The sequence below is a fragment of the Thalassophryne amazonica genome, chromosome 16 (assembly GCF_902500255.1).
Source record: "Thalassophryne amazonica chromosome 16, fThaAma1.1, whole genome shotgun sequence".
NCBI classification, from domain to species: Eukaryota; Metazoa; Chordata; class Actinopteri; order Batrachoidiformes; family Batrachoididae; genus Thalassophryne; species Thalassophryne amazonica.
The window spans coordinates 32955341-32975970 of NC_047118.1; the positions used below are offsets into that span (position 1 = coordinate 32955341).

General features: G+C 40.5%; 1 protein-coding gene across 1 annotated transcript in view; it reads right to left on the reverse strand.

Moving 5' to 3' along the window:
• LOC117527670 (alpha-1,6-mannosylglycoprotein 6-beta-N-acetylglucosaminyltransferase B) overlaps positions 1-20630 on the reverse strand; it is a 275993-nt gene that overhangs the window by 81277 nt on the left and 174086 nt on the right. The window contains 1 exon segment of the mRNA XM_034190115.1: positions 13889-14020. Coding sequence (XP_034046006.1) covers positions 13889-14020 — 132 coding nt within the window.

The following is a 20630-nucleotide window of genomic DNA, read 5'->3' on the forward strand; positions in this document are numbered from 1 at the left end:
CTCCTTTGTTTCAATTGACATCTCTCGTGTTGGAGCCATGATTCATGTCAGTCCACTTGGTGCAACAGCTCTCCAAGGTGTGTTCACTCCTTTTTAGATGCAGACTAACGAGCAGATCTGATATGATGCAGGTGTTAGTTTTGGGGATGAAAATTTACAGGGTGATTCCATAATTTTTTCCTCAGAATTGAGTGATTCCATATTTTTTTCCTCTGCTTGGTCTAAAAAAGTAACCGTTACTGACTGCCACAATCTTTTTTTCTTGATTTCTTATAGTGTTTCTTAAAGCCAGAAAGTTGCCATTTGAAATGACTTTAGTTTTGTGTCATGTCTGTGATCTGCTTTTTTTCTACAAAATTAAACAACTGAATGAACATCCTCCGAGGCCGGTGATTCCATAATTTTTGCCAGGGGTTGTACATACAAACATGTTTTTACAAACCAGACAAGTGTAATTGTGTGTCTACATGGGTATGTACAAGCCTACTAATCTGTTTGATATTAGAGGAGGCTAGGGACCAGGGAGCAAAAATTCTCAACCCCCATGGGAAAAGTTTATCTAGCAGTTTCCCCTTTCATCACTTAAGGGATTACTCTGGCAGAGGAAATTGCAACTTGAGGGTGTGTGATTGTTGCTTATTATCAATGAACAGAAAATACATAACGTTGATATCCAGATCAGAAAAAATTCAGCAGAGAAAAATCAGCAGAATTCTCGGGGGGGGGGGGGGGGGGGGGGGGGGGGGGGGGGGGGTTCGGTTGAACCCCCTCTATATACGGGCATGGACAATATAAAGCAAAGATACTTGATGTTTTGTATGGTCAGCTTCATTTCTTGCTCTTGCTTGCCTCTACTGGTGGTTGGCTCTCACTGCGGTATTGTATCACTTCCTGTTCCGGAGCACAGCGGTGCTTTGCTGTAACTGTTAGCTGTTTAATCTGCGTATTTAGATTGATCTAGATAATGATTTGCTTCACAGTGTAATCTTCACGTGCCTTAACTAAAGCACTCCCTCTGCTGAATCACCTCTAAATTATTTACACATTCTTCACTTTGTGTGTTTTTAGAAATCCGCTACCTTAGCGCAGGTACTAGCTCTTACCGGTTTAGCATGGCGGCTTCTCCTGTCTCTCCCGCACTTTTGTGCTCTGGGTGTGAAATGTTTAGTTATTTCTCTGCCTCCTTTAGCAGTAACGGTACTTGTAATAAGTATAGTTTATTCGTAGCTTTGGAGGCCAGGCTGGGCGAATTGGAGACTCGGCTCTGCACCTTGGAAAATCCTACAGCTAGCCAGGCCCCTGTAGTTGGTGCGGACCAAGGTAGCTTAGCCGCCGTTAGCTGTCCCTCAGCAGATCCCGAGCAGCCGGGAAAGCAGGCCGGCTGGGTGACTGTGAGGAGGAAGTGTAGTCCTAAACAGAAGCCCCCTGTACACCACCAACCCGTTCACTTCTCTAACCATTTTTCCCCACTCGGCAACACACCCGCCGAGGAACAAACTCTGGTTATTGGCGACTCTGTTTTGAGAAATGTGAAGTTAGCGTCACCAGCAACCATAGTCAATTGTCTTCCGGGGGCCAGAGCAGGCGACATTGAAGGAAATTTGAAACTGCTAGCTAAGGCTAAGCGTAAACTTGGTAAGATTGTAATTCACATCGGCAGTAATGACACCCGGTTACGCCAATCGGAGGTCACTAAAATTAACATTGAATCGGTGTGTAACTTTGCAAAAACAATGTCGGACTCTGTAGTTTTCTCTGGGCCCCTCCCCAATCGGACCGGGAGTGACATGTTTAGCCGCATGTTCTCCTTGAATTGCTGGCTGTCTGAGTGGTGTCCAAAAAATGAGGTGGGCTTCATAGATAATTGGCAAAGCTTCTGGGGAAAACCTGGTCTTGTTAGGAGAGACGGCATCCATCCCACTTTGGATGGAGCAGCTCTCATTTCTAGAAATCTGGCTAATTTTATTAAACCTCCCCAACCGTGACTATCCAGGGTTGGGACCAGGAAGCAGAGTTGTAGTCTTACACACCTCTCTGCAGCTTCTCTCCCCCTGCCATCCCCCAATACCCCATCCCCGTAGAGATGGTGCCTGCTCCCAGACCACCAACAACCAGTAAAAATCTATTTAAGCATAAAAATTAAAAAAGAAAAATAATACAGCACCTTCAACTGCACCACAGACTAAAACAGTTAAATGTGGTTTATTAAACATTAGGTCTCTCTCTTCTAAGTCCCTGTTAGTAAATGATATAATAATTGATCAACATATTGATTTATTCTCCTGGTTACAGCAGGATGAATACGTTAAGCCTGTAGTAGAGAAGCTTGAATCTTCGACTGGACTGGGTTGCTTGACGCGAGGACGTTTCGCTGATTTGAAGCGAAACGTCCTCGCGTCAAGCAACCCAGTCCAGTCGAAGATTCAAGCTTCTATACTATGGAAACCACCATGGAACTATGGAAAACACCTGGACAACTGAGAGCCTACACAGAAACATGTTAAGCCTGGTTCACACGGCAGGATAATTAGGCCGATATCGGACCCGATCTTCCCCTTCTGACAATCTTAAGGACGCCCCGACAATCGTGATGACGTCAAAGATAATCTTATCAGATATTCCTGTCGTGTGTGGTGTGTTCAGAGCGCTCTGATCTGCTCGGAAGGGCGTGAGGAGCGCTCCGATCGCAAATCGGGTATATTCAACATGTTGGATTTTTTTGGCCCGATATCGCAGCGTGTGTTGTGTCCTCCGACCACAAACAAGCAAACAGCCTGCTGAATGTTACGTAAAGCCAATCAGAAAGCGAGGTGACGGACATATGGAGCGGAAAATAAAATCAAAACACCTGTTCTGACTTACCAGAAAGTCCGGTGGTCGCGCTGTCGGCACTCCTTTAAATAACACCTTTTCTTTCTCTTTTTGTGTCGTTTTCCCTCTGTTTTAAATAGTCCACAAAGTACCTCCGTTTGTTTACTCTGAAGTCATGTTTAATCTCGAGAGATTTTGCGAGATTTCCTGTCTGAACTGTAAAATGTTCGTGTGTGAAATCTGTTCGTGTGTGGTGTTGTTATTACCGTGTGGCTGAACACCATACACTGTACGACCAAACTTGTTAGATCCATGATTTTTTTATCTTTACATGTGTGGTCTCTCAGGTTTTGGAAACCTAAAGATAATTTTAAAATCCTGTCGTGTGAACCAGGCTTTAGTTTAAATGAGTCAACACCCCCGAGTCACACTAACAGTCAGAACGCTCGTAGCACGGACCGAGGGGGAGGATTAACAGCAATCTTCCACTCCAGCTTATTAATTAATCAAAAACCCAGACAGAGCTTTAATTCATTTGAAAGCTTGACTCTTAGTCTTGTCCATCCAAATTGGAAGTCCCAAAAACCAGTTTTATTTGCTGTTATCTATTGTCCACCTAGTTGTTACTGTGAGTTTCTCTGTGAATTTTCAGACCTTTTGTCTGACTTAGTACTTAGCTCAGATAAGATAATTATAGTGGGCGATTTTAACATCAACATAAATGCTGAGAGTGACAGCCTCAACACTGCATTTAATCTATTATTAGACTCAATTGGCTTCACTAAAAATGTAAATGAGTCCACCCACCACTTTAACCATACTTTAGATCTTGTTCTGACTTATGGTATGGAAATAGAAGACTTAACAGTATTCCCTGAAAACCCCCTTCTGTCTGATCATTTCTTAATAACATTTACATTTACTTTAATGGACTACCCAGCAGTGGGGAATAAGTTTCATTACAGTAGAAGTCTTTCGGAAAGCGCTGTAACTAGGTTTAAGGATATGATTCCTTCTTTGTTATGTTCTCCAATGCCATATACAAACACAGTGCAGAGTAGCTACCTAAACTCTGTGAGTGAGATAGATTATCTCGTCAATAGTTTTACATCCTCATTGAGCACAACTTTGGATGCTGTAGCTCATCTGAAAAAGAGAGCCTTAAATCAGAAGTGCCTGACTCCGTGGTATAACTCACAAACTCGCAGCTTAAAGCAGATAACCTGTAAGTTGGATAGGAAATGGCATCTCACTAATTTACAAGATCTTCACTTAGCCTGGAAAAAGAGTCTGTTGCTCTATAAAAAAGCCCTCCGTAAAGCTAGGACATCTTACTACTCATCACTAATTGAAGAAAATAAGAACAACCCCAAGTTTCTTTTCAGCACTGTAGCCAGGCTGACAAAGAGTCAGAGCTCTATTGAGCCAAGTATTCCTTTAACTTTAACTAGTAATGACTTCATGACTTTCTTTGCTAATAAAATTTTAACTATTAGAGAAAAAATTACTCATAACCATCCCAAAGACATATCGTTATCTTTTGCTGCTTTCAGTAATGCTGGTATTTGGTTAGACTCTTTCTCTCTGATTGTTCTGTCTGAGTTATTTTCATTAGTTACTTCCTCCAAACCATCAACATGTCTATTAGACCCCATTCCTACCAGGCTGCTCAAGGAAGCCCTACCATTAATTAATGCTTCGATTTTAAATATGATCAATCTATCTTTATTAGTTGGCTATGTTCCACAGGCTTTTAAGGTGGCAGTAATTAAACCATTACTTAAAAAGCCATCACTTGACCCAGTTATCTTAGCTAACTATAGGCCAATCTCCAACCTTCTTTTTCTCTCAAAAATTCTTGAAAGGGTAGTTGTAAAACAGCTAACTGATCATCTGCAGAGGAATGGTCTACTTGAAGAGTTTCAGTCAGGTTTTAGAATTCATCATAGTACAGAAACAGCATTAGTGAAGGTTACAAATGATCTTCTTATGGCCTCAGACAGTGGACTCATCTCTGTGCTTGTCCTGTTAGACCTCAGTGCTGCTTTTGATACTGTTGACCATAACATTTTATTACAGAGATTAGATCATGCCATAGGTATTAAAGGCACTGCGCTGCGGTGGTCTGAATCATATTTATCTAATAGATTATAATTTGTTCATGTAAATGGGGAGTCTTCTTCACAGACTAAGGTTAATTATGGAGTTCCACAAGGTTCTGTGCTAGGACCAATTTTATTCACTTTATACATGCTTCCCTTAGGCAGTATTATTAGAAAGAATTGCTTAAATTTTCATTGTTACGCAGATGATACCCAGCTTTATCTATCCATGAAGCCAGAGGACACACACCAATTAGTTAAACTGCAGGAATGTCTTACAGACATAAAGACATGAATGACCTCTAATTTCCTGCTTTTAAATTCAGATAAAACTGAAGTTATTGTACTTGGCCCCACAAATCTTAGAAACATGGTGTCTAACCAGATCCTTACTCTGGATGGCATTACCCTGACCTCTAGTAATACTGTGAGAAATCTTGGAGCCATTTTTGATCAGGATATGTCATTCAATGCGCATATTAAGCAAATATGTAGGACTGCTTTTTTGCATTTGCGTAATATCTCTAAAATTAGAAAGGTCTTGTCTCAGAGTGATACTGAAAAACTAATTCATGCATTTATTTCCTCTAGACTGGACTATTGTAATTCATTATTATCAGGTGTCCTAAAAGTTCCCTGAAAAGCCTCCAGTTAATTCAAAATGCGGCAGCTAGAGTACTGATGGGGACTAGAAGGAGAGGGCATATTTCACCCATATTGGTGTTGTGTGGGCCGCTGAAGAGGAGGTACTGCTGGCCCACCACCACCAGAGGGCGCCCTGCCTGGAGTGCGGGCTCCAGGCACCAGAGGGCGCTGCCGCCTTATGGGAGTAGCCTGGGTGACAGCTGTCACCCATCACCAGACACAGCTGTTCCACTCAGCACAGAGGTATATCAGGAAGACGGCGTCTCCACCTCAGTGCCGAGATATCGCCTAAGACTGAGGTAATATTCTCTGCATTTATATTCTGAACAACCAGCTAAACTTGTTAAACCTTTTCAGGACTGTTGACTACTGATAGCTTCATTGCTTGGATAAGTACTCACCTTCCTGCTGTACTTTGACAAGAGGTGGAGGCGGCTTCTCCCCTCTCCGTTACTGGGTGCGGTCGCATCCACACCTGTGTGTTGTTGCTCTCTCCCCGCCAGCAGTACCGGATCCGACGAGCGGAGGCAGTGGCCACCTGGGAATTCGGGACTTGGCGGTTCCAGTATTTCCAGGGTTCGGTGGCAGAGGAGATCTGGGTGGTTCCGGTTCGACTGAGACGGACGTCTCCTACCTTCGAGCCTGCCCACACGACACCAGCGGATTCGACCCCAAATTGTGATTGTTGTATTTATTGTGCTCGATTCACAATAGTAAACCTTGTTATTTACCTTCTCCATTGTCCGTTCATTGCGCCCCCTGTTGTGGGTCCGTGTTCCTACACTTTCACAACAATTGGCCTCTCTATATTGGCTTCCTGTTAATTCTAGAATAGAATTTAAAATTCTTCTTCTTTCCTATAAGGTTTTGAATAATCAGGTCCCATCTTATCTTCGAGACCTCATAGTACCATATCACCCCAATAGAGCGCTTCGCTCTCAGACTGCAGGCTTACTTGTAGTTCCTAGGGTTTGTAAGAGTAGAATGGGAGGCAGAGCCTTCAGCTTTCAGGCTCCTCTCCTGTGGAACCAGCTCCCAATTCAGATCAGGGAGACAGACACCCTCTCTACTTTTAAGATTAGGCTTAAAATTTTAATTTTTGCTAAAGCTTATAGTTAGGGCTGGATCAGGTGAGCCTGAACCATCCCTTAGTTATGCTGCTATAGACTTAGACTGCTGGGGGGTTCCCATGATGCACTGAGTGTTTCTTTCTCTTTTTGCTCTGTATGCACCACTCTGCATTTAATCATTAGTGATTGATCTCTGCTCTCTTCCACAGCATGTCTTTTTCCTGATTCTCTCCCCTCAGCCCCAACCAGTCCCAGCAGAAGACTGCCCCTCCCTGAGCCTGGTTCTGCTGGAGGTTTCTTCCTGTTAAAAGGGAGTTTTTCCTTCCCACTGTCGCCAAGTGCTTGCTCACAGGGGGTCGTTTTGACCATTTTTTTTTCTGTAATTATTGTATGGCTTTTGCCTTACAATACAAAGCGCCTTGGGGCAATTGTTTGTTGTGATTTGGCGCTATATAAATAAAATTGATTTGATTTGATTTCATTTGTTAATATGAACATACTCTCAACTCTTTTTATTTTGATGTTCAGTTAGTGCCCCTACGCGTCACATAGTGATGCATGGGGAAATGCCTCTCTGCTTAGCTTCCGCATCATCAGGGAACATTCGCCTACATTTCGTTTTTGGTTATGTTTAAGGTTAGGGTTAACCTTTCCCCGTAGCACATATCAAAAAAAAGTTGATACAGAGGCAGTTTATTCTAAATATAATACTAAATCACTTTTACAGCCAGTTTTCTTGAAACAAGTCAGGGCACGGATACATAAACATTTCCAAGATGCTGAATGTGTCTTGGACTTCTTTTATGTCAATTATTAAGTATTACAAACATTTTGGTACTGTGAGATAAATCTGAGTGCCATCAAGACACTCGTGACACCTCTGAAAGAATTATAGGCATTTGTATGAGTGAAGAAACTGTAAATGGTAAATTTGTCTATCGCATCCCCATTCACAGCTAAATGTTGGAGTGGACTAGAGAAGGATTGTGAAACAGGAAAACATATCAAATCTAGGTTCAAATTTCCCATGTGCCTTCTGGCGAACTGCGGGTGAAATTTTGCATGTTGTTTTTAAGAAAATCCCCCTGGACATCACTTCATTATCAAGCTGTGTAACTGGTGATGCAACAGACATAAGTTGCATGATGCCCAGTTTCTCCAAAAATAACCACAGACATCTATAACTCCTTCAAAGCTGTCTGAGTGTCTTGATGGCCTCCATCATTTACTTACTTTCAGGATATATTTGCTCACTGTTCTGTCTTCATTCAGAGACTAGCATGCTCTGTTGGGTTGCGGTCAGGCGACTGACTTGACCATTGAAGAATATTCCATTTCTTTGGCTTGAGAAGCTCTTTGGTTACTCCGGCAGTATGCTTTGGATCATTGCCCATAAGCATCAGTGCAGCAGCATTTGGCTCAATCTGAGCAGATAGTATGGCCCTATACACTTTGAAATTCAGTATCTTCAGTATAGTAGTGATGTTGAGCTGCTCCTTTCTTTCATACTCTTCCCTGCCATTGAAGTTCAAGTCTTGGGTTTTGTCTGTCCCAAAAAACAGTTATTTTTTTTAGAACTAGGCAGACTTTTTTGGGTGTTTTCTTACAAAGTCTAATTTGGCCTTCTGATATTTGATTGTAACCAGTGGATTGTATCATGTTCTAAACCCACTGCATTTACATTCATGAACGTGCCTGTTGATTGTTGACTTTGACAATAATACTCCTACTTCCTAGCTGTTGTGAATTAACTTTTCCTCACCAAGGTAAGAATTCTGTGAATTTTGTCTTCCACTTTATTTGTCTTTGAACTTCTTCCTGGAGTTTTAGTTTTGTGCAGCTCGCCAGTGCATTCCTTCACTTGCATCAACATCTCTTTAAACCTCATATCATGTTCCAATGAACAGCCACCAAATGAGAAGTCAACACTCCAAATTAATTCCAGAACTTTGATCTGCTTATGCCATGATTTAACATGACTTTCCCATTCAAATGAATGGGAAAGTGTCTCCAAACTTGACGGATACTGTATAAACACAGCTGTAATTCCTAAACGGTTCATGCCATATGTTTATAAAAAAAACCTCAAATTAAAGGGGAAATCTACACTGCAAGAATATCTTGATTGTGGTGGTGTACAGAGGCAAAATGACAAACTGTGGCACTGTCCAAATACTTATGGCCCTGACTTTATTGCTTCAGGAAACAATTTACTGATCTGACACATTGTAACACAGAATAAACCCATTATTTGACAAACCAATTCATCATTTTGAAAGGGTTTAAAGTACAAAATGAAACAATTTCTTTAGAAAGTGATTCGCTGTTTCAAAATGTTCAAAACATTGTCATGGTGACATCTAGAGGACAGTGGATTCCCTCAAAAATAAATTAATTGTGCTGCCCCTGGCTGTACATCACATAGAGGGAGGTGATGGTCTAGTTGTTAAGCGCTGGGCTTGAGACCAGAGGATCCTTGGTTCAAATCCGAGCCTGACCAGAAAATCATTAAGGGCCCTTGGGCAAGGTTCTTAATCTCCTAGTTGCTCCGGGGTGTGGTGAGTACCTTGTATGGCAGCACCCTCATTGGGGTGAATGTGAGGCATTATTGTAAAGCGGTTTGAGCATATGATGCAGATGGAAAAGCGCTCTCTCTCTCTCTCTCTCTCTCTCTCTCTCTCTCTCTCTCTCTCTCTCTATATATATATATATATATATATATATATATATATGCAGTCCATATAAATGCAGTTCATTTACATATGTACAATAAAATACGTAATATATTCTTGCAAAAAATGACTTTCACAAATATTTCAATAGTGCAAAAAAGCACGATTTCAGGAATCATACATGGTACTGTACTGTACTTTTGTTCTTGTAGTCTGCCTGCAGAGCTGTCAGTAGTAATCTATGTCCATGTCCCTTTTCAGTTCTCCCTCACTAAGCAGAGCTCACATACTGTAGATCTCAATGGGTGAGCACCAAGACTTAAATCACAGACTTGTTTAACATCTGCCGCAGGGCCGTCTACTGAATCACGTTAAAATGGGAAAAGTCTGAAGAGAATCTTGGTGCTGAACAAGAACACATTTGAAGAAGACATAAAAGTCTCTACTGCCAAGTGGGATTCAACTGAGACAGACTGGTTTAAAATTCTTATGGAGTGTACATTATAATGAGTCACATCCACATAAAATATTTCATGTTAATGTCATCTGAAATAAACCTAAACAAAATAAAGAATTTGTTGAGTATATAAGAAACTACTTGAGTGTGAAAAGCTGATTGTATCAGCATATTACCAGCAGAGACTAATCAGCCTGAGAAATAAGTCAATTGATGCAATCAAATGTCAGAAGGTTATCAATGCAATGCATCTCGAATCAATTCCAGGGGTGAGGAGGAAACTTAAATATTGGGCTATCAGTCTGTGGCAGCAGAGTGTCGGTCGATCCGCTGACTTTGCACTGATGCTGATTGCAATCAGTGACGGTTTGCAATTATTGGTGCTCCACAAAGACAAGAGGACAAGTTCAAGTTCACATTTGGACAGTTCAGTATAGAGACATTTATTCATTTATTTTCTGAACCTGCTTAGTCCTGTTAAGGGTCAAAATAGCGGGAGTGGTTGGGTGGGTGGGGCAGTGGGGTTCTGGAGGCTATCCCAGCAGTCAGTGGGTGAAAGGTGAGGTATGCCCTGGACAGGCTGCCAGTCTACCACAGGACCAACACACTTAGACTTAAAAAACTCAAAAACACTTAAAGCATCCTAAACAGCCTTGAGAATTTGTAATCAGTAACTGTACGTTTTAATATACAGTTTATGTGTACATGTACACCTATAGACAAAAAAACAACCAAAATGATTGAAATGAAAACAATCCAAACATGATTATTGTGGAGCCAGTGTGTTAGCCTGTGACAGGGTAGTTGGTTAGGTGGTTGGTAAAGCTGTTGGGTTGTCCACTGGTTGGTCAGTTTGTCATTTGGTCAGTTGGTTGGCTGGTTGGTTGGTTAGTCAGGATGTTTGTGAGGAACAGTGGGTCATGTGCCAAGGGAGAACCAATTAAACCTTGGTGTGAATCCGTATTATGGAAAATTCCCAGAAGTTGATTTTTTGTTTGTCACCAGCTTTATTCAAAATAATAGGAACCAACTTCCACGAAATTTGGTGGGGGGGCTTGGGCCAAGAAAAAATCCACTTAATTTTGGTGAAAATTCCTAATTAGAGCAGGTCCAAGACACGTTCTTCCACTTTCACTTTTCAACATTGCTATGGACATAAAATCTGGGTATTGATGGAAATACAACATGGTCTCAGAAACAAATGTAGGAAATGAGGTTCCTGCATTCATTATCTAGGCTTGCACTCAGGGACAGGCTGAGAAGCTCAAATATCCAGGAGGAACTTGGTATAGATCCTTTGCTTATTCGCATCAAAAGGAGACACCAGAGGTGGTTCGGGCATCTGGTGAGGATGCCTCCTGGTCATCTCCCTACGAAGTTCTTCCAGGCACATCTAACTGGGAGAAGGCCATGGGGAAGAGCCAAGACATGTTGGAGGGATTTCACTGCCCGGCTGGCCACCCAGGAAAAGTTAGAGAGCTTGGCTGAGGAGGATACAGGAGAGGTCAGCCCAGTGCGAAGGCCTGGAGCTAACCCGACCCCTAATCTTGACCTAACCGTAACCCGTGCCGAGTTCTTACCCAGGCCAAGTTCTCTTGTTATGTATTATGCATGGGATAAGAAGCAGAAAATGAATGAATGAATAGGGCATTTTGGATTGAGAACCATTTTAATATTTAAATAGATTTTTTATTTGTGCTTTAGTAAAACAGTTTGCATCTCACTTCAGTTAAAGACAAACAGATGACCTAATTTGCTTCAATTGTTTCTTACTCTTATCCTTAAAAAAATTCCTGCAGCTGGTCTGCTCTGTGTCAGCCTGATCCCGTCAGATTTTAGAAGCTAAGCAGAGCAGGATCTGGTTATTACTTAGATGGGAGACCTCTTTGGAAAACCGGCGGCTGTGTGTGTTTCTCCGGGTAAAACCAGAGTTGCGTCAGGAAGGGCAGCCGTCGTAAAACTTGTGCAAATTACCAATGCGGATCTGGCTGTATCAGCTGGGGTGACCCCGATCAAAACCGGGAGCAGCCGAATGTACAACAACATCCTTAAAAAATTTCCTCAGAGGGAGAACACTGTGCTGATGGTGAGTTTAATTCTGAGCCTGTTCTATCAACTGGCCAGTAAAGCAGTATTCTAATCCAATTACATTTTTTTCTGCAAATCTGATTGGTTAATCGTATGAGATTTCAGACCATAAAATATTGAGTAAAATGTGCCAAAATATTAAAACCGTTTCACATTTAATGTATTAGTCCACGACCCGTGGACCGCGCCCTCTATGGACTGTGTGTACTGCTCCACAGATGTAAATAATTGCAATGTCATCTGACAGAAACTAGTGCAGCGAGGATGATGCCAAACTGTGTGGATTTAATGGATTTAAATGGATTGATTGATAGATTTACCGTGGATTTAACTCAATGCAGCTCATGAGATGGAGAATTCTGTGGGTCTGCTCACAGAATTTCCAGTTTGGCATGAAGGCGCACTGCTGCAATGGTTAGGGCCCCTTCACATATAGTACGAATAAGTGTAACTCAGGGCGACTCAAGAAATATGAGCGAACCACGAAAACATCACGCTGACGGACAGGCGTGCACGAAGCCGCTGCGATGGTCTGTGCATGTGGGAACACAGTGCGAGCAGCTGCATGATGTGTAACAACATTGCGCAGCTGCTGTGAAAATGTAAAAATATTAAAAATAAATGCCACCCACAGGATTTGAACCTGCACTTTCCAAAAGCTCTGATTGCCAGCCAGAAACTTTACCACTGAGCTACCATCGCTGGCCTGTAATCAGTGCAGAAAAATGCCTCAAATCAATAAGGACATGGATAAGGTGTGCTGGGTCCAGCCACTGCACCCCGGTGCAAAGACTAAAGATGATTTATATATGTATTTCCATGTGAGGACAACAGGCAGAGACAAGCGCCTTATGGAGGAATGTTGTAAGTTCATGTCCTTCGAAATACGGAATGTGTCCTCCAGCTAGGACATTCAGGAGCATCTTTACAGCCATAGCTGTGAGCAGACACACCCCCCTGTCCGTTCAGTGCCCAGACCGATGTGTCACTCTGTGTTATGTGGTCATGTGGTCATTCATTTTTGTTATTTATGTAATTGCGTATGTAGGTATTGTCGTAATTATTTATATAACTGTCCTGGCGGTGGATTCTGTGTTTGTAATGTGTGCACTGAGCTGTCATCCAGCTGTCAGTGTGCTGCGATCAGGTGACAGGCCCCTCCCTGTGCTGTGTGCGATCAGACCTCGCTGTCCGGCCCCCATGTGATCAGATTTGTACATACATATAAGCATTTTATGCAAGTGTGCACCCCCGTCCCCCGGCACACCAGATGTGTTGGTGGGAGTTGGGGGGGAGGGGCGACACACGTGCACAAGTGCAAGACACATGCACCACATGCGTGTGGCTTTTTGCAAAGCTACATTCGTGGGGCACTTAGACAAATTTCACATCCAGCTCGACAGTGATCGTCTGCTGACTGTTGTCGTGTTAACAGTGCGAATGGCCACACATTTTCTAAGTGCCTAAGGACTCGCACAGCGTACACTCTGTCTTTCAGTCGCTGGTGTGCGCAAATAGATGTAGCAACAGGTGTGCGAGGCGTTAGAGGCAGCTACAAATTTATACATATTGCATACAATTCCTGCTTCATGCGCACTTCATGCGCAATTCGACCAAATTCACACTGTGTGTAAAGGGGCCCTAAGCTTTGATGAGCCGACCACACCCTTTCACAATGATTCGGCAACCGAATTACTTACAGAAAAAAAACTGTGCAAACGTTGGAATTGGATTAGAACGAGAATAACCCCTTGTGGCTGATGATTTGCGGACGTTAATGCTGGATTACGGTCGCAAATAGCCATTTTACCAGCTCCGCTAACGTAAAACTCAGTTTGCAACTGTAAAATCCAGCATTAACATCTGCAAATCAGACACAACAGGGTTATTCCCTAAATGAAGCGTATCATCATCAAAAGCAATTACTGTAAACATGGATGCAACAATCACATATTGCACTTTGCAAACTTGGGAAACAGACTTGGTCTACCATAAGAAGCAAAAGGAAGTTACAGTTTTCAACAAAAAAACAGAATGACTGACTTGTGCTTCCTCAGTGAGAGACCCATGTGCTGCTTCATTTGCTGTAAGCCATGGTAGTCGGTGTAGATGAGGTCAAAGGGCAGAGGTCCTGTCAGAGGACAGCTTCCTCGTCCTGGAGGGACTCCCAAAGATCTGCATGCACAGTAAGACACACTATTACCATTGTAAAGTACATATTGTAATTGTAAAGACATAACATTTGTGTTTTAGCAGTCACAGATTGTGTGCACTTCTTTGGTCAATATGGCGCATTTGGCTCATAATATGCCACATTAAAGAATACGTTGACTGCACTTTGTTAGTATATGTAATCTCACTGACTAGGGAAGGGAATATAAAGGTTTCTGAAAGCACCTTGTGACAGACTGGCATCCTGTCTAGGGTGTATCCCGCCTAATGTCCTATGACTGCTGGGGCAGGTTCCAGCTCTCCTATGACCCTTAACTGGAGTAATCGGATATAGAAAATGGATGAATGTTTCTGAAGGCATAACACATAGCAACTGTACAGCAGCTATTACTGTACTCTTAACTGGATTACTAGAATATATTTCACATGATATAGGTATTTTAGAACATTTATTGTGCAAAACTGTAATAAATAGGATAAATACAAAAACATTTTCCTCTGATATAAACTCTTCCCCAACTAACATACTAACATAAGCAACACTCATAAAATAAATGGTTACTATTTTAGTTGCTTTACAGTTACTTTATGCAGTTACTTCATTAGCAGCTTTATGCAATTACTTTATTAGAATCTGACGAAAATATGTAACTAGTAATCTAACTTGGTTACTCTTAAGATTGAGCAATCAGCGAAGTAACTAATCAGCAAAGCAACTAATAGTTACTTTTCTGAGTACTAAATCTTAAAAATAACAAAGTTACTTTATGAGTTACTTTATTAATTACATTCAGCAGCTGGTGACAAATTGTCTGCAGCTGCTAATGAAGTGACTGTATAAGTAACTGTAAAATATAACTGTATAAAGTAACTAATGAAGTAACTTTTCAAAGTTACTCTGACAACACTGTCAGAGTGTTGCAGGAATACGCCGGTATATTATGAAAATAACAGCTCGTTGAAAGACGGCAGATGATTTGTTCTTTTTAGTTTTCTTGATTTGTTTTTTCTTCATTGGAAGTGCCCAAATTCTTTCCTTTGAAGGCCACATGCTGAAAACAAATGTTAATCTTCTGTGAATTACATGCACCTGATTAAAACTAAATTAAATACATCACATACAGCATTAACATTCTATTTCTAAAAAATTAAACATAATAAAAACACAGCTCTTGCAATTTATTACTTTAATTTATTAAGTTACATTTGGAAATTAATTTCCAGAGATCTTGCCAGTTGCCATGATGGTACACACACACACACACACACACACCAGCAGAAGGCAAAAGAAATTAGTAAAATTTTCTCCCATGGTGGAGGTCTCTGGAGGAAGCCTAAAAGCACCATGCAATGCTCTCACATTTTACCCAAAATCCATTAACAGAGTTGGACAACAACAAAGTCTGCACTGCCAGCAGTGTACTACAAATCCTTTCCCATGCAAATTCATACCTGTACTTTTATATACCAGGGGTTTTCAAAGTGTGGGAGCGTGAGCTCCCCCTCAGAGAACAAATGAATAGCTGCACCCCCCCCCCACCACCACCACCACCACCACCAACATACATACACACAATTTCAGCATCTTCGTGTGTTTTTTATTCTTTTACACATTAAACACATTTTAATAAATATATTTGTGTTTTTAAGGACCTGTCTATGCATTTACACATTTTATAGCCTTTGTAAACATTTTAAACATGTTTTCAAAGAACTTTCTCTTCTTTACACATTTTACACCCTTTTCACACATTTTAAACGTGTTTTTAAAAAAATGTTCTATTTTTTACCTTTTGTCATATTTTAAACATCATTTTTAACATTTAAACATCTGTGTTTTAAAAGTCTTTGACATAACTAACACATTTTAACATAAATAATATTAATTAAACTTTTATACATATTTAGTCGCTCATCTAGCCTCACCTCTTGTGCAAGCAATGAGTCTGGGTCTTTGACACGTACAGGCGGCTGATGCAAGGGGAGCAAATGAAGTTCGTCCTCTACTTTCTTCTTTTTTGGTTGTCCCAAACTCTGTCTTCTCACTGGTAGATTTGACCACTAAAAATTTATCCATTTTGCTCCTGGCATGTTAGCTAACAACATTTTCTTTTTCCTTTTTTACCCCTTCTACTTTTGTTAACAGTGTTTACAGTTATTTTATTTCTCAAACTCATTCCAGAAAAGGCCGAAAAGGTGCAGGTTTTCTTTGCAACCACCCACTCCACCAGGTGAATCACTTTGAGCAGGTGGAATCAGTTAATCAGTGAAATCAGCTGGTGGAGTGGGTGGTTGCAAAGAAAACCTGCACCCTTTCAGCCTTTTCTGGAATGCGTTGGAGACCTCTGATTTATACCATCCATCTCGAATGACAATAACTACAATTCATGCTTTATTATAATAACTGCATGATTATGGGTCCATTTAAAGAAAATGTTAATGTTGTCTTCTATTATCATATTAGTTTCTAATCCCCATTTTTCCTTTACATCGTGTGTATTCTTAGCTCAATCTGTTGAAAGTCTTTTATAGAGATGGGAAATATGTTTGTTTACCCAAAGACTTATTTCTAAAATTGTTATAAAATATTGCTAAAGTGAGTTTGCATTCTGAAGCAGAAATTACCAGGAGTTTTATTTGGTGGAAAAACAATTGCAGACAGCTGGAGATGGAGGCACAGAAAAAGCCCTGCATTAAAAAATAAATAAAGAGAGAGCCAAATTGGGTTGTGAAGCATATCAGTGCTCTCAGTGAGGCGACACCAGAGCCACTCAAGTCTACAGCGCAGAATTCAGTGCTACCAGGGAGAGACAGCGCACAGTGGGGAGTGAGGCGATCTGTCTGCACAGACCAGTCAGACACTCACACAAAAACACACATCATCTGACAAATGCACCATGTTTATTTAGATTCAGCTCCTTTTCAAATACCGTTTGCATTTGTCCTATCTATTGAAGTAAATCTGTGCCATCAGAGTTTGAATCAGAATTTTTACGGTTGAATTTTTTTATCATCAAAATAAGAGTTTGAAGTTGAATTTCCAAGGTTTAATTTTTTTTAGCATCAAAATATTCAGCCTCAAAAAAATCAACCTAAAAAAAATTCAACCTAAAAAAAAATTAACCTCAAAAATTTAACCTAAAATATTTCAACCTCAAAAATTCCAAAAAAAAAAAAAAAAAAAAAAAAAAAAATTCAACCTTAAAAAAAAAAAGAAAAGCAGGGAGAAGCAATCAAAACCTGTCTCAATCATCCAACGTTCAGCCAATCACGTTTTTCTCCATTGGTCATGTGACACCGAGACCAAATCGAAAGAAGAAGAAGAAGATGCGACAACATTGCTGAATGTTGGATGACTGCGACAGGGATTGATTACTTCTCCCTGCTTTTCTATTTGGAGGTTAATTTTTTTTTTTTTTTTTTTGAGGTTGAAATTTTTTAGGTTGAATTTTTTTAGATTTAATTTTTTGAGGCTGAATATGTTGATGCTGAACAAATTCAACTTTAGAAATTCAGCTTCACACTCTGATTTTGATGCTAAAAAAATTCAACCTTAAAAATTCTAATTCAAACTCTGATGGCACAGATTTACTTCCATACATATCTGTCTTGATCAAGATCTCAAGCACATAAACATCCTGTCTAATGCATTTTCTCTTTTCTCTGATGAGTAAATTGTAATTAAATCAATTTGCATCACAAGGACAACAAATTTTTAATAAGAGCTCCGCACACATGTGCATTCATTTTTTTGTCACATATATTCTCTTTAAATATTAAAAGTCTATACTAGCACAGAGATAATATACAGTGCACTCCAAAAGTATGGGAACACTTGGTATTTCACACATTTGAATTTGTTTATGCCATTTCAAATACAAAAAAAAAAAAAGAAAAATACAAAAAATAAAAAATTCTAAAATCATCTTCCTTAATCTCAAACTGAAAGCAAATCTCTACAATTTGATATAAATTAATTAAAAATATAAAAGCCCAGATGATGGGTTGCATAAGAAATGGAACATATTGGTATAATACCTGTAAACAATGAGTTTTATTGCCAGTTTTCTTCAGACAAGTCAGGGGATGGATACATGAACATTTCCAAGTCACTGAATATGTCTTGGACTTTATTTACAATTATGAAGAAATACAAACAGTATGTCACTCTATGGTAAATCTGTGTGGAGTAGACAGTTCTCAAAAAGTAAATGACTGTGCAAGAAGGAGAAGTGTGGGGAAAGACAACCCAGGAGACGTTATAGGCTACAAGTCCCGTCTTATCAGAAGAAAACTGGCAATAAAACTGATTAATTACAGGTGCTATACCAAAGTGTTCCATTACTGTACTTATGCAACCCATCATCTTGGCTTTTATCTTTTTAATTAATCTATATCAAGTTGTAGACATTTGCTTTCAGTTTGAGTTTAAAAAAGATAATTTTAGAAATTTTAATTTTTTGTATTTTTTTTATTTGTTTGTTTATTTGTTTGTCTTATTTTGGGGTTTTTTTGGTTCTTGTTATTGTATTGGAAATGGTATAAACAAATTAAAATGTGTGAAATACTAAGTGTTCCATTACTTTTGTAGGGCACTGTATTGTTATTAGGAGTGTAATAACGATCCCTATTGCATAAAGGCAAAATTGACCTAGAAAGCATTGCGTTGTCATCCTCCAATGTTTTGTCATCCAGCCAAACTTCCAGTCACTCATGCAGTGAACAGTTTCTCTTTCCAGTGCCTGGCAGTGATGTTTTATTTGTGTCTATATGAGAAAGTTGTGCGAGCTGATCAGATTTTTGGAAGAGGGAGACCATGAATGCTTGGAGAGTAAACAACAGCCAATTAATCTCAACAGGAGAATTGCACCATGTACACGGGAATTTGAACAGTTATCACTGCTAAGCGTTAGTGGTGTCTATGCTTACCTACTTTATGACTGTGGTTGGATAAATTAAAGACTCAAGACACACAAATGTGATGACAGCTATTGGATGTTTAATGACCATCATGTGGAACTTGGGAGTATCAAAGCTTACAAACCCCAAAGCAGCATCAGCCAGCAGGATAATATTAAGTGTGAGTGCTGTGTGCCGCTTCAGAAGTACAATCAGCGGGATGCGGCTGCATTTATTATTTATTCATTTGTCCCGTCTGATTTGCATTGATTTGATGTTTTTATAATGCTTGCTTTATGAACTCTGCGCTGGTTACAACACAACCACACCAATGTACAAGTCACATCTGGGAACGTATTCTGGTGCTGCACTTTTCAGCATCCACAACACCACAGACCCACCTTGAATCCTGGGTGCAACTACCTAAGCAGACAACCGGTCCGTTCCCACATCTTGAAAATAAGCATCTATCTACAGCAGCCAGGTGAAATATGGGCGTGTCCTTAGCCTTCTGCTACTGGGGTCCTCAACATTCAGGCACCTGCATGCAAGCACAGAGAAATGGTGCCACATGGCCAAAATGTTGTGGCCGATGCTCTCTCACAATGCAAATGCCATTCCTCATCCCAGTCTCTCTTAGGAGCTACTCGTTTGATACAGTCATTCCATCAGTACCCAAGACACTTAGTACCAAAAACATCTAGTTGTCAACTTAGGTCACTGGTTAGCAGAGGTGGGACGAAGTCATTCTCAAGTCATTAATCTGTAAGTCCCAAGTCAAGTCTCAAGCCATCTTGCAAACAATTGGTGGTCAGTATGACTTCAGACTTGACTTGGGACTTGCTGATTCATGACTTGAGAGTGACTTAATGGTGGCTTCGTCCCACCTCTGCTGGTTAGTGTCCAAGTCTCACAACCATACAACAGGACAAGCAGTACCAGGACCCTGACTTGGACCTTCGTTCACCTGCAAAGATATCAGCATCACCAAACACCTCTGTGCAGGGACCCCATGACTCCATAAGCTCTTCCCAGTCACTAAAGAACAAAGTACAGCTGACTGCAAATCTCAGCAAAGTAAAGCAATAATAACAGTGGGTCCCTACAGTGGTTCATAAGTGACCATAAGCTATACAGAGAATTAAATGCTACAAACTGAAAATTGATGTTAAAGTAATAGATTCTACAACATCAATACACAGACCCCTGAATCAATCTAAATGTACTATGAACTGGTCAATGGCTTGATTTTGAGTTAATCTTGTTTCACTCCTGCTTATGAGTCTACAAATTTGCGTAAAAGTTCAAAGCCTGGCAAAGCGCTGTTGCAAGGCTGTTGTGAAGTAAGTGGAAAAAATTAATAAACATTTCTGCACAGTCATCAGCAACCAGAGGGGCCTCTTCAGACACAGACTGCTCCTTCCCAAGTACAGGACCAACAGACTAAAAAACTTCTTTGTCTCTCAGGCCATCAGACTGTGCAACTCCTCACTCAGGGGGAGGAGTAACAGGAAGACAGAGGACGGGAATAAGAGGAACAGTAGTAACCAGTAACGAGCAGTATTCCTGGTATTTATATTTGTGTATTTATATTTACAAATTGTTTTTTACTTTAACTTTTGACACTCTGTGTGCTTCTTACTCTCTGTGCTACTGTCCAATGCTGCTGGAACCTCAATTTTCCTGCAGGAGTCTTCCACAGGGATCAATAAAG